Raw genomic sequence first — 14600 nt, 5'->3', positions numbered from 1 at the left:
TACAACTACATTATTATTATTATATGGGCACCTCCATGAAGTGTGAAGACTAGACTCATCACGGAATATCCAATCTATCCACACAATACATCTTCTTGAACCCATTAACAGACAAAGCACTCAAAACTGACTCTGGCAACCCATTCCACTCATTCACAACTCTCCAAGCAAAAAATCTAGTCCTTACATCCCTACTAGCCACATCTTTATTCAACTTCCAAGGATGGCCTTTTGTTCTGGTCCCTCTAGCCAAGTGCTGAAACATTTCCCCTGCATCTATCCTATAAAATCCTTTAAACAACTTAAATGTTTCCATCATATCCCCTCTTTTTCTTCTATCAATCAACTTCTGCAATCCACACACCTTCAATCTATCCTCGTAGGGAACATTCCACAGGTCACTCACCTCCAAATCCTCTTCACTGCTTCCTCATCCTCAAGAAACCCAGAGGAAACCCCCTTTTTCATGAATTTGCTGTCACCTTTCTCTTTATGTACCCTTTACAACATTTTCTTCTTCTGCAGCTTATGCTTTAATATTACTCATCCATCTAACTCCTACCAATTAACCCTCCTTACCCTAGGTCAGTGTTTTCCAACATGGTGCATACTCCCCACAAGGGGGAAATTTGAATATTTTGGGGGGTTAATTAGAAAATGACATGGCATTCGTCACCTCATCATCGACATACTCAAGAAACTCGCCATTGTCGGCGATAAATTGTCGATGTTGCAACCCTGACTTTCCGAGAAAAAAAGCTGACGTCACTATTACAGCAGTCAACATAAATACAGTATCAAAAAGAACTCTCAGAAAAGCAAAATGATGAGTCGGTTAACCTCCCAACCGGCCAGGACGTCTATAGACGTCCAGCTAAATCTGGATACGATGCATGCTATCTGTTGAAAGAACATGGATAAGAAGTGCAATTCGGCCAGCATGTCCATTAGAAGGTGTCGTAATCCCTCACGCTGAAGAGAGCACTTAATCAGATTATCTCAGGCTCATAGCTGTGACTCAGTTACCTATAACAAGAAATGCAGTTCCTTGTTCTATGCTGGGTGACTGAATTTTAGTTATATTGGATAAACTAAAAATATAGAAATTATTTTTATTTTCTCTTTTTATTGTACAATACAATTTTAATGTATTGTACAATAATGGCTGGACAAAATAAAGATCTTTGCATAATTTCTTCACTTAAATATTGCGTTACTTTCGGGAACCAATTTAATTTTTAATTTTTTTTTTTTTTGTGCTAATTTTTTCTAATCGCTTACTCCACAAAACATTTTCTTTGTTCTCGAAGAAATTTATTCATGATAATTATTTGAAATATTATTTAAAAAAACTGGCTGCCAACATTCGAGATTATGTTTATTTTTGTTCAAAATCATGATTCGAAGAATACTTCACAGATTTCCTGAAGGACATGCTTGAGCGACTTTGCTTTATAGAGAATGATGAAATTCTTTAATCATATCACTAAATTTTTTTTCTTTATATTGTAATCCACTGTTCTTTGCACTTTCACCTTCTTGCTTTCCCTGTATAATTGGTCATTACAAAATAAAATTAATGGCTACGATTTAAATTGATATGTATATATTTTCTGCTAGTTCAGATATTATGCTCCAATTTTATAATAAGCAATACTTTTTCTTATATATATATATATATATATATTTAAATTACAAAGTTCTGTATTAAAAATTTCCACTACAAAAGTTCGACAGAATCAACAATATTATTGTCATACTAAAATTAAGGGGATATTAAATCCCACATAGTTTTAAAACCGAATAAGAAACTCAAAGATAGGAATCAGAGAGTTTCTTGCCGAATATAGTAAACTATAAAGTATCGGCGAACACTAGCGTTAGCAAATGCAAGTGATCCTAGTACGTAGTACAATCTCGGGCAACTCGTTGCAAAGGTGAGTAAAGTTCAGATCGCTATTCTTAGGTATTATCCATAATGTAAAAACACATTTCCTAGGAAAAGTATGCTGTTATTACATTATGGAGGGAGGTCACCATTATTGTCATATTTCTTTTTCTCATGTGGGAGAAAACGGTAAAATGTCACTCTTATAATTGTATCAGATGTTATAATGCCAAAAATAGTAAGAAAAAAATTATTTGTACTTTCTTTTCAACTTTTCAAAACACAAAGAAAGAACATTGTAAATTCACCCAAGGAAAAAGAAAATACTCCATATTTTTCTTGTGTTATCTGATTTTTTTTCTTGTGGTACAAAGAAGAAATCACTGCACATAAGATGGTAGAATACAAGAGGGCAAAAATCTGTAGATTGGTTACACTATAGCTGACAGAGAATTCATGCCAGAAAAATTATTTATGAAGAGTTCTAGCATCAGCAGATATAATGATGTTTTCTTCTAGTTTAGATACGTGGCATTGTTGAAGTAGCTAAACCTTTGCTACTATTTTACACTAAAATGAATGGGCATGTTCCCCAAGTGATTTACGTTCATAACAGTTTCTTGCGAACGATTTATAAAATAAATTCTCTGAAATATCTGCAAATTGGATAAGTCTTCAATATAACCTTCTTGCCCTCCCCAAAAAATAAGATTATGTGAAACATATGCTCCTTTTCTTTTTGAATAATTCAAGTCCTCTTTTTCAAGATAATTATATGAAATAATTTATACTTTTTCGATAATAAAAATGAAACTGATCATTATAAATTAAGAACTTGTTTCAGCATAAATACTGTATCAGCCTGTAAAAGAAATGTTAGGATGTCTACTAATCAACAATTGAAAACGAAACACGACATTCTTGATGTATCTTGCACTATAGCTTGAGGCACTTTAGTCCTTTCTAGCTAAGTGTTCTCAATTTTCTTACTCAATAGCACTGAGAGTAATCTAAGCCTTTACCTTTTCCTCCAGCTAAGAGGATTACTAAAAGTATTTCTACGATGTAGATTACTTCAGAAATAGCAACCAGAAGCATAAGTAAAGTAAAAATATTTAGATTATTTTAAGAAAAAGAAACTAAAATAATACTACTGAACTTTCTTTTGTGTGGTATGCATATAAACAATTTTATATGGTGAAAATATAGCATAGTATTTCTAAAATTTCAGATAATTTCAGCAGACAGTAGAACAGCTGGTTTTAGATTGCAAAGAAATAGTACAAAATTAGAAGCTTCAGGGTACAACAATATTATTGTCTTATTTCTTTTGTCGAAACGGTAAAATGAAGTAATAGATTTTGAATACTGTCTGGAAAGTTACGAACCTGTAGAAATTTAGAGTGGTTATGTAATTGAATTCCAGGAGAGGATAAGGATGGGGGGTGGGGGATAAGCATTAGAAAATCTTCAAAATGAGCATAAATTTTGAATCATTCTGTATATGATATCCTTCATATTATATTTTCAACACATCTACGGTGGTTATGCACTGAATATTATAGTAATGTGAATCCTACAAAAAAAAAAAGAAAGAAAGAAAAGAGGAAGAATCCCTGCTAAAACATCATTGGATATAAATTTTTGATACTAAAAAGATTCAAGGTATACATTTTTGGTCGTTTTTATAGATAGAAATACACTTTTATTAATACAGACCAGTATTTTACAAATAAACATTTATTAAAACCTACCAGTTTCGCCAGCAAACTGTCTGGCTTTTTCAAGGTATTACGGAGATATGTAATATCTCATATCTCCGTAATACCTTGAAAAAGCCAGACAGTTTGCTGGCGAAACTGGTAGGTTTTAATAAATGTTTATTTGTAAAATACTGGTCTGTATTAATAAAAGTGTATTTCTAACTAAAAAGATTCACAATCGGAAACTGAGTTATGCAATATAACATTGTTTGTTGTTCAAAAAACAAAAAAAAAAAAAATTCGTTTCTAAAACTGAAATGTGATGATCCATTTTGCTAGGAAAGAAATCAAAATGTCATATTTATTTCAATAAATATTATTTAAAAATATAAATATGTGACATAATATGTTCAATGCAAACATCAAAAATTAGTGAAAAAAGTTGTTTCTATATTGGAACAACCAGTGCAACTGTTCCGTTGCAGTGGATTAAGATTAAGGAAGCCGATCAGACTATTAGGGGATATCACCCCTTGTGATTTATGCCCAAAAGCGGGTAAGGTTAAGGATAGAATTGGTAGGACAAGGCCTACATGCATGGCATAACTTCCTTGTACTGCCCAGAAACGCGTGCCTACACTTGGAAATAATTTTAGGTGAGGATTTCCTGAAGAAACATGGTTTCTCTTGTGATTATCCCAAAGCAACTGTGCTGTTCCGTGGAGGAAAGAATGATTCAAAGAACGATCAAGAACTTGTAAGCAAAGGAGTAGAATCAGAAAGCATAATTGAAAGTCAGAGCACGCGTCATAATGAGCAGCATATTCAGACCGAAGGGACACCTACAGATATCATGCCATTACAAAAGGGTAGTGTGGTAAACAGAAAGGTATCACCCCACCGCGGAGAACTGAGAGAAAAGATTCCTTCGGGAGGGACCTCTAATAAGAGTGAAAAAAGGGAAACAAAGGAGAAGAGGGCAAAGAAATTTTGTAATAACTTAGTTAAGAAAAAATTTTATTAAAGGGGGTGCCTTTGTTGTGTCGGAAAAAAATGATGAGTCACCTTTTTTTCCCCACCCAACATTAAGTTGTCTCAGAAGGAGTGGATAAGGACATGCTTATGCCTCCGGATGGGAAATGTACCGACTAATGTCCCAAGAACATGTAAATATCCAAGTGTGTAAGCTCTGAACAATGTTAAAATAGCCCATGAGTCTAATAGGGAATAGTTGTAAATGAATTAGAATATAAAATCATGTATAAATTGCCAAGTAAATATGTATAAACTAGAGCATGTTTTAAGCCATGTAAAAATAGTCCGTGGCCACGGCGTCCAATCGGCAGTCACCCTATGCGTGATGACACCACCGAGTGAGGGAGCTGTTTTTGAGGTATAAAGGTTTCAGCGGGGATTCGAATCGCTCTCTTTTTCTCTTGTCTCCGGGTTTCGTCGGCACCTAGTTTCATGTCGAGAGCGGTGTAGAGCTTGCCGCCACGTGTAGCAAGAATTCCCCCTTGCTATGCATGCTGCGTGGGCCAAGGCTGCAACTACAATGTATTCAGATCCATAAGAAGAAAGAGCCACTGATGAAATCAACGTCAGTGTTCAAATCTGTGTATGAGTGTTTTCGGTTCGTATGGAAACAAAGGAATAGCAAGGCCGCCATCAGTGAAGATACTGTAAGCAGACCAGAATATCCAGTTCAAAGCAAGAACGGTAAGCGTAAGATTTTCTTATGTTAAATGTTGGATTAAAGTAACTGTGGAATAAGGAAGCAGAAGTTAAGGAAGCATACTACTTCCGTGTAGTGCTACAAGAACAGTCAGCAATTTGGACACTTTTGTCTGCGGTTGAGAAGAAAGCATATTAGGCGCCAGGCGAATAGGAGGCTGAGGTCCGAACTGTTTGTGTAATTTAGGAACAGTAATGTTATATGGTCAGAATGTAATTAAATGTTAGCTAAAATTTTGGAGGGAGGATTAAGTAAGAATAAGAAGTATTACCCTAGAGAAGTTCATGTCAGAATTATTGAGTTGTCTTGTGTATACATGCAATATTACATGTGTGATAATATTAGGTAACTTAGTTATAATATAAGAGTCTGAGAATAGATGTTGCGTATAGAAGTGAGAAATTTGTGTCAAGTAAGGGACTATAATATAGAAGTTTTGGATGTGATTTATTAAGTATAGGGAACCCAGACTCTTTTAAGATTAAGGATTTGATTAACATGTATACTTGTCTTTGTGCCATAATAAATGTGTTTCTTTATATACAATCAAATGAGTTTGTCATGCTTTCTGAGGATTGAGCTACTGTTTGAAAATTTACGTGCCGTGCATTAAGGGGGAAACCAATAGTGATATAAGAATCGGGACCACGACTGCATGCCTCATGATCCCTACAATTTCTTTAAGTACTCTTGGATATTGTATCAGAGTTTAGTTACCGGCTGGCACAGTCTTTAATCAATACAAATTTGTCGGCAAACGAATATCTGATATTAAGTGATACAAAAATTAATGTTAACTGTAAAGTTAAAGTAAAGACAGTTAGAGATATAACAATAAGGCAGTCACACAGCACACTAGACGACACAAAAATAGAACATAACAAGTGATTTGAAGAATAAATTTATAATACAGCAGAATAATACAGTAACTTTGCTACTACTAAATAGATTCATTTCAATTTTTAGAAAAGAAACACAATAAATCATTTTAGAGGCAAACCAGTCAAATATTTTAGGACAGTAAAGAAAATTCCAAGTAAAACAGTGTGTGTAAAGACAGGTGACACAAACTGTTAGTCAGGCACTAACAGTTAATCCACGAATGGCTCTAAAATAGCCGTAAAGGGATTAACGGTGGAGGGAGGTAATGGCATGATAAAAGGTACAATGCCGATGAAGTTTTGATCCGTGCAGAATGCTATGGTGGGCTGGATATTTCATCCACTTCAGCCGGTAGGAAGGTTAAAAATTTATTTAATATAAAAGGAACAATGACATGGCTTTCTGATGAGACAGAAACGAAATACCGAAATTCAACTAGTTTTGCAAAAAAAATACTGTTGCTCTTCCCATCGTCATATTTAGTTGAATGTGGCTTTAGTGTAAATGACTTGCTACCGAAAAAAAAAAAAAGAAGAAATCATCTGGTATCACAAACCATGGGGATTTGAGATTGAAAATGACTAAATTAGTACCTCAAATAAAAACTCTTTGCAGCAGACATCAAGTTCAAGGATCGCATTAACTTGGATTTTATTTTCCCGAGTTCAGTTATATATGTTATAAAACATAAACAAAGTGTAATATAAAATTTATATTCATTGAAGAAAGTCAAATTAAAAACAGTTTTACCTATGTTCCTTTTTTATTTAAAGTACATATTTATATTATACTTTTTCAGAACTTGGTTGACTATTATGCTGGGGGGGGGCATCAAAATCTTTGAGGTGTTGAGGTGGGGTATGATCCAAAAAACGTTGGGAAACACTGCCCTAGATATACAATTTAATACTACTTTCTCTAGATGACCTTAACTATATCCCATGCACTACTAGCATCCTTACCTGCAGTGTTTTATGCCATGTACAGATTTCAGCTTTTTCCTAAACTTGTCATAATCACCTGCCTTGTAGCTTCATATATACCCCCTTCTTGACAGAATATTCCTATGTTGTACAATCCTCCCCCTAGTCAAGATCGTATGGTCACTTTCACCAATTGGAGGCAATGTTGTCACCTTGGTTATGGATAACTCTTCTGATCCTATGACCAGATCCAATACTCTTCCACCCTTAGTCCCCTTCATCACATGCTGCCTTAAGTAATTGTCTCTTAGCAGGTGTATAAATTCTATTTCCTTCCTGCCATGCAATCTCTTTTCCTTCCAGTCTATATCTCCATAGTTGAAGTTCCCCATGATAATCACTCAACCTGTACTCGTACTAATTTGGTGAGGCATGTCTTCCAGATCATCTGTGGAACTCCCTGGCCTATAGCAACACCAACTCTATATTTTGTATTACTGGCCTTAATCTCATACCAGATTGTGTCAAATGAACAGCCACCCTCCTACCTGTCTCCTATTCTTTTTGGCTGCAATTCATCTGCTGTTATCAGTAGTACTCTTCCGCCCATCCTATTTTCTCTGAAAATACTAAAATCCTTCACGTTCAATCCCTGTAACTACTACATCATCTGCTATTAGCCAAGTCTCACTAATGCCTATGTATAACTTTTGGCAAGGTTGCACTAACCAATGCCAGAAACTTCTTCCTTTTGTTCCTGATGCTTATGGCATTAGTATATAGAAGCTGCAGCATCCCTTTAGTCCCCCACCCACCTTTACTTTCTGAATTGACTACCTTATTGAATATTTTTGTTTGAGTGACTAGATTCTGAATTTGGTCATTCTCACATTCATTTGCTTCATGGGTGCCTTTAAACAAATTCACTTGCTTCCACATTAATTACTTAAGTTTCCCTGAATTTACACTTCCAGCATGCTTGGTGAACATTCCTTCAGATCACTTACTTCTTTCTTTTTTCAGCCCTGCTTAACTCTTGCTGTTTCTGCAATTTTTCAATTTTGCACTTTTTCCTATGAAGGATAACATTTAAGTATGCTATTTCTTTATTAATATCCATTTCATTCTCATCTATTTCCATGGCTACACATTTGACATAAATAACATCACATTCCATCTTACCGACAGTATTTGTTTCATTCTTGTTACCTAACGGACACTCACTTTTGAAACACAATACATTTTCTCTCTCTCTCTCTCTCTCCAGTTTCAATTTCCTTCCACGTGTTCTTTAATTTTCTCAACGAATACATTTCACACACACTGCACTGAATAAAATCCTGCAAATTCAAATCGCTGGACAACATGGTCTTTGCTGCCATTGTTCGTCGCGTTAGTGCCATGCTGGCAGTATCACAATAAAAATGTTATAAAGTTACTATTCTAAAAACACGAAAATCTACACTAATTTTATTAAGAAAAAAACACAACAAAACAGATAAAAAAACACTAATTTTCTGGCATCACGAGTGTTAAATACATGACCACTCATAATATAACCTCAAACCAAAAAAGAGCAGAAGAGCTAGATAAATAGTTTCACTTTACAACTTGTATTGATCATGTCTGCTCAAAAGCAAATAGAGCAATTGAGTAAACATCTCAGGAAAACATCTGAAAAACCATTCCAAATAAGTAGATTTTTTTTTTTTTTTAAGAAAGAGGAAAGAAAAAAATCTCACTGGTAGTCAATAGTCCATAATGGGGGGGCAAGCCAAGTGCTTAATAATATTATTCCTTAACCCAGAAATTTCATTGCAAATCTGACAAATGGATTAAGGATCACAGGTCCAGTCAGTCCATCGTGCCAGAACAGTTAACAGTAACCTTGATATCTTCTGGGTCTGGCTCTCACTGATATGGTTTCTCACGGATGCAGGACTTCTGAAGTAGTCTTTATTACTGCATTCCATTAGATTCTTGCCTATTGTATGGTGTCTATTGATGTGGCCTTTATCGATGCCCTTCAGTGGATGCTTTTCCTTTGGAGATGAGTGGTTCTGTTCAGTGGTAGGGTGTGCCTTTTACTGAGTAGAACCACCATTGAGTATCTTTGAATGATTGAGAGTTAAATTGATCGGAGGGATTGCCTAGTTTTTGGAGAAGACCCTTATACAAAGGTCAAAACCAGTATAGGTAGTGACCCTCCCGTACTACTTATCATTATGCACATATGAAAGGCAATGTACTCTGCATTATGGGATATTAAGTCAATTGGTATGCAGCCTTGAAGATACTTCAAATGCAAACTTTACTTTTGCTTGATAAATGATTAAACAAGAATATAATTTCTTAGCAAGTTTAATTCACCGAGAAAATCTCATTGTTTTTGATGTGATTCTTCATGTTATTGTATAAGACCTATGGGATTTGTCAATTCATCGTGGAAGATCATTCCTGCTCTCTGATGATGTACTGTTGGACTATGTTATTTATCTGTTAGTGCTTTCCACATGGCTGTCATTTTCATGCAAGGATATTTATTCTTGCATCAAACCTCTCATGCTTAAAGTTCCTAAGTTATTAGTTCCAGTTAGTCAGCTGACTGTATTTCAACTGCTCACCATGTATGATATCAGAAAGTCCTTCACATTCCCTTGATCAGAAATTCTTCCCTAGCTTTCATGAATGGCTGAATTCTATTCTCAGATATTCTTCAACAGTCATTATGTTTTTTTTTAAATAAATGTGAATGTTTATCAGTGCTGTAAAATTTCCATGCTATGCAAAACTGCACTGTTTAAAACATAATATGTTATAGTGTGATGCATTGAAAACAATTGCAGTATTGGTAGTAAAAAAATAATTACACATCACTTCTTGACTGTATGCTTGTCAGAAATACTAATTAATATGCACAGAAAAATTTAAAAGGATTAAGATAAAATGATAAAAACAGTAAAGATTTTTTATTGTTGATAACTGAACATAAATTTTTATCCTTATCCTTATAAGGACTGGCTTAAAGGGGTGAAGTAAGAATGCTTTTCATCTTCCCCGTTATCTGTAGAGGACAGTGTAGGGATAAGGTGTTATTGAGCTATTATAGCTCTGATCATGGCAAGAGCGTAACAGCAATAGCCGAGCCTCAGTTAGAGCTTCATTGGCTACAGCATTGCCATCCATTATCCTCCAAGGGTATTAATCACCGTATCTCACGGCTGATTCATAATATAAATTTTTAATTTGGAAAAACTATACTTAAACAGTGTGGTTTGCACAGGTTTTTTCTTCATTATCTCCATGTGCATATCTTTATAACATCGAATGGCATTTTGCAATGGATGCCAAACTTGCTTTGTTATGTTTAATAACCACTTTTGTCACATAAGATTCTATTTTAGCATACAATGCTCCTCCTCCGTGTTTATAATTTTAAGTTTTTGTTCTCATGTTAACCATTTGTTAGATTCACAAGCTTCATCGTATTTTCTCTTTCCATTCATAATCATGTATGAAAAGATACTTATATGTAATAAAATAATAATAATAATAATAATAAACTATAGAGTGACTGTGACTTTGCTGCATCAAAACTGAAATAATACTAAAGCATGCATCAGTATTGCAGTATGTTAAATCACCGTGGTACTGTTTTAGTAGAGTTGGAATGTTGATAATGCAGTACAGTACTGTACCGTACTGTACTACTGTTAAAAGAAATTTATTATTATTATTATTTCGGGCGACTCCAGGGAGTCCTTAGACTCATCGAGGGAGGCCCTAAACATCATGTCCACACAACTATACAACATTCTCACAGTATCTATCATGCCCCGCCTTGAACTCGCTCACTGTCATAGCACCCACAACAGACTCTGGCAGCTTATTCCACAATATGTTTAAATGTTTAAATAGTTAAACATAAGTATGCTCTAGCTAACCTGTGCTGTTCAAAATCGTGCTATGCAGGGTATTGCTGTGTACCCTACTCCTTTTTTTACATAATAATCATTGTGATATATTGAGGCATTGAGTCTTCATATTTTCTGCAGATGTCATTGAATTTTTCATTGTGGAACCATATGTATGTGACATTACAAATCAATTTATACATTTCATTCATTTAGTTTATCTTGATAATAAACTAAATTTTCTGTATGTTTCAGATCAGGAAATTTCTAGAGCACTATTTCTTGGTTAGGTAATAATTAGAGCTATCTATACTTTCAACTATTGGCCAAAGTGGGACATAATGTTTGGTTACTTGGGAAACCTCATAAATTCTTGGAGAGCGAGTGTGATGTAGCAACAGTTATTACATTATTACCTACCCAAGAAATTAGCGTCAACCCAAGGAGTTGTTAGGCCATTCCCCTCCTATATAACACATAACACTTCGTAAACAAAATTAAAAGCACATAATGCTCAGCAAAGATGATTCATTAGTCAGTTTTGGTGTTTCTGCCTTTTTCTCACACATCATCGACACAATTCTTCATTTACAGAACAAAATTCCACCCAGTATTATGGCTTAATAATTTTTACCTACAAAAAGGTGCAGCTATGGGTTCACCACTATCTCCCCCAATTTGCTAACTTTTATATGGAAGCTTTGAGCAATGTGCTCTAAATTCCTTTACTTTACTACAGTTTGGCTTAGATACGTTGAGTGTTTTTGTTATCTGGCCATATGACCGGCAAACTTTAAACACTTTCCTCAGCTGGCTGAACAAACAACGAGTGCATACAATTTATCATTGAAATTGAAAATCAAAACTCGCTTCCTTTCCTGGATATACTGATCACACGTTTTCTCTCAGGCAGTCCATCCTTCACCTTTACCACAAGTCTACACATACTGTCCAATATATACGTACTCTTACCACAAACCTTCACAAAAAACTCTCAAAAACATAGCTATGACAATTTACTCTAATAAGCAAGCTCTTAAACACGAATTACAAATTAATAAGCAATTATAAACAACGGCTAAAGCAAAAATACAATTAATAAAATTCTTCATAAAACTTCACCAAAAAATTCAAATAATATAGATTACAGTAAAGCCATGGCTATACCACAGTTTCCCAAAGCAGGCTCCATGGAACCCTAAGGCTCCCCAACTGAAATTCTAGGGCCTCTGCGAATCATGTTTACAAACATTTGCTTATTTTTTATTTTTTAAATTAACGAATTTAATGCAATATTTGTTTGTTTTATAGCTATTTTTTTTGAGTCAGCAAACACCTTAACACGGGTAATTGGTATTTGCCTCCCTCACACATATGTAAAATTTTATTTGGCCAGAGATTTTAGGGACAGAGTTTACGGTTTTTGATTAATAATAACTTGCAGGTTATATTGCAAAAGCTATGAAAATCTTTACATATTCATGTTAACATTGATGAAGGTATGTTTTAATCAGATCTGAATCTTTCTTCTATATCTGGCAATCAAATTCTTCGGTTTACATTCACATAACTGCTAATCATACAGTGTTTCATATTTGTGAATCTGTTTTGGAAGTTTGTCACTACACTTTACTTTATCCTCCAGCTGCCCTCAAAACTGAGCATAGTGATCTGCATTAACCTAAAATAATTCATATATTGTGAATTGTGTCAAGTTGTCCAAACTTTTTTTAAAAAATTATAAAACTAGTCAGATTGTTAAAAACGTGCTTTCATCGTTTTATATTTTAACACCTAATTTTCATCGTATTCCAGTAATTCCAGATGAACAGAGCTGGTTCTTATTCGTGTGCAGATAACTAAAATGGCCTATACTAAGAATGCAATGGAATGTGTAAATGGTTATTCAGCTCCACGTAAGTGAAGTATTTTTCCTGTTAAAGATGGTACGCTTTCAGATATGTTTTACAGATATTTTTATTTAATATTTTAAAATAATGTTCGGAATTATGATATTTCTCTGCCTTATTAGAGAACATGAAGAATGATTGATTTATATATTTTATAAATTAAATTTGCTCTTCTAAATCTACTTTTCTAATTTTTTTTATCTATTATTATGAATTACATTTTCATATTTGGACTTTCATTTTTATATGGTTGGAAGTAGATGCTTTTTTGAATATTAGCTGAAGAATAATTTTTTTAAAAAATATAATATTAGAGGAAATGAGAAATGTGGAATACTATTTTACACACAAAATGAAATTCTGTATTACCTGTTTCTCTAATAAAGTTCCTCTACATTATTAGCTAATCAGAAACATTGTTTTTCTTAAGTTTAATTCATTGCTATATGCTGATTCATTTGGATTTGGTACATTTTCTTAACATTTAGTGATATACATTTTCTGATATTTCTTCCCAAATAAGTATGCTCTGAATTAGTATTTAAATTTTTAATTAAATTTAAATACTAAAATATTACCACTATTTACTATATATTAATAATAAAATACTACCACTATACATTAATGCCTATAATTTCAAATTTGTACCATTAGAAAAAAAATTTGGTTATCTGGATTTTTGGGGTGCTTAAGAGTAAAAGCTATATAACTGGGAAGAGATCTCCACATAGCCATTTTAAGGAATGCAGAGAATTGACCAGGTCTTACGACCTAATGTCCAATCCTTACCTTCTCGTGGTGCATCCAGTTAAGTATCTACCCAGATACTAAACAAATGAGGATGGACTGGCAATTTGAGGTTAAGCCAATCAAATTTTATTCTTATTGGCTTAAACCACAATGTAAAATGATGTTACAGCATGACAGAATTTCATGCCGGCTGGGGTGTCGCGTGGATAAACAAGACCCCATTGTTTTTTTGTCAGGGAACCAGGACGAAGTCACAAAGTCAGCTACTGGAACACATCCCAACTCAACATCAGCAGAACTCAAGATTGGTACTATCAATGTAAGAAGCATCAATGAAAGAGAGAAATGGAATTAATAGAAGAATTGGAACTACCAGATCGGCATAATATGCATGACTGAAACAATCATCATCAATTTCCTGATATATACCCCCGAGGGTTGTTCATGTTACTATGACAGCACTACACGATTGAGTTTACACTATTATTCATCTCCTATAATTTTCTTTCAAATTATAAACATTCCAATATTGTCATATCTAACATTTCAATCTTCTAAGGCACTTCTGACTGAATCAATCCACCTAGACCTTGGTCTTCCTCTGGGTCTCTTTTTTTTTTAGGGCATCTGTTAACCTTTCCTTACCCATTCTATTTAAGTGGCCATATTACCTTAGATTAGCTCTGCTTACACATTCTTGAATGCTAATAGTGTCAAGTTCCTTTCTAATATCTTCATTTTTAATATGATTCTGCCATTGATGCCATTGGTTCACTCCCCTACCCAATTCTCAGATCCATAATTTAAAACTGGTTTGAACACTGTTTTGCTAGTTTGGTGTTTTGCCTAATTTCTTTCTTATTCCATATAAATTTATTCAGCTGGCTACCCACCA

The 14600-nt window shown here is 34.2% G+C and overlaps 1 protein-coding gene across 3 annotated transcripts in view; it reads left to right on the top strand.

Annotated features, from left to right (window-relative positions):
• LOC150092343 (pantothenate kinase 1-like) overlaps window positions 1-14600 on the top strand; it is a 120856-nt gene that overhangs the window by 9707 nt on the left and 96549 nt on the right. For all 3 annotated transcript variants that reach the window (XM_090415166.1, XM_090415165.1, XM_090415167.1), the window contains exon 2: window positions 12861-12961. In XM_090415166.1, the coding sequence (XP_090271292.1) occupies window positions 12910-12961 (52 nt within the window). In that variant the 5' untranslated portion in view covers window positions 12861-12909. The remainder of the gene's footprint in view (window positions 1-12860; window positions 12962-14600) is intronic.

Source organism: Typopeltis vanoorti, chromosome 26, assembly GCF_054136105.1.
Source record: "Typopeltis vanoorti isolate ZY-2024b chromosome 26, IOZ_Tvanoo_1.0, whole genome shotgun sequence".
Lineage (NCBI taxonomy): Eukaryota > Metazoa > Arthropoda > Arachnida > Uropygi > Thelyphonidae > Typopeltis > Typopeltis vanoorti.
Note: the sequence above shows the minus strand (reverse complement) of the source record. Positions and strands in the feature narration are given on the sequence as shown.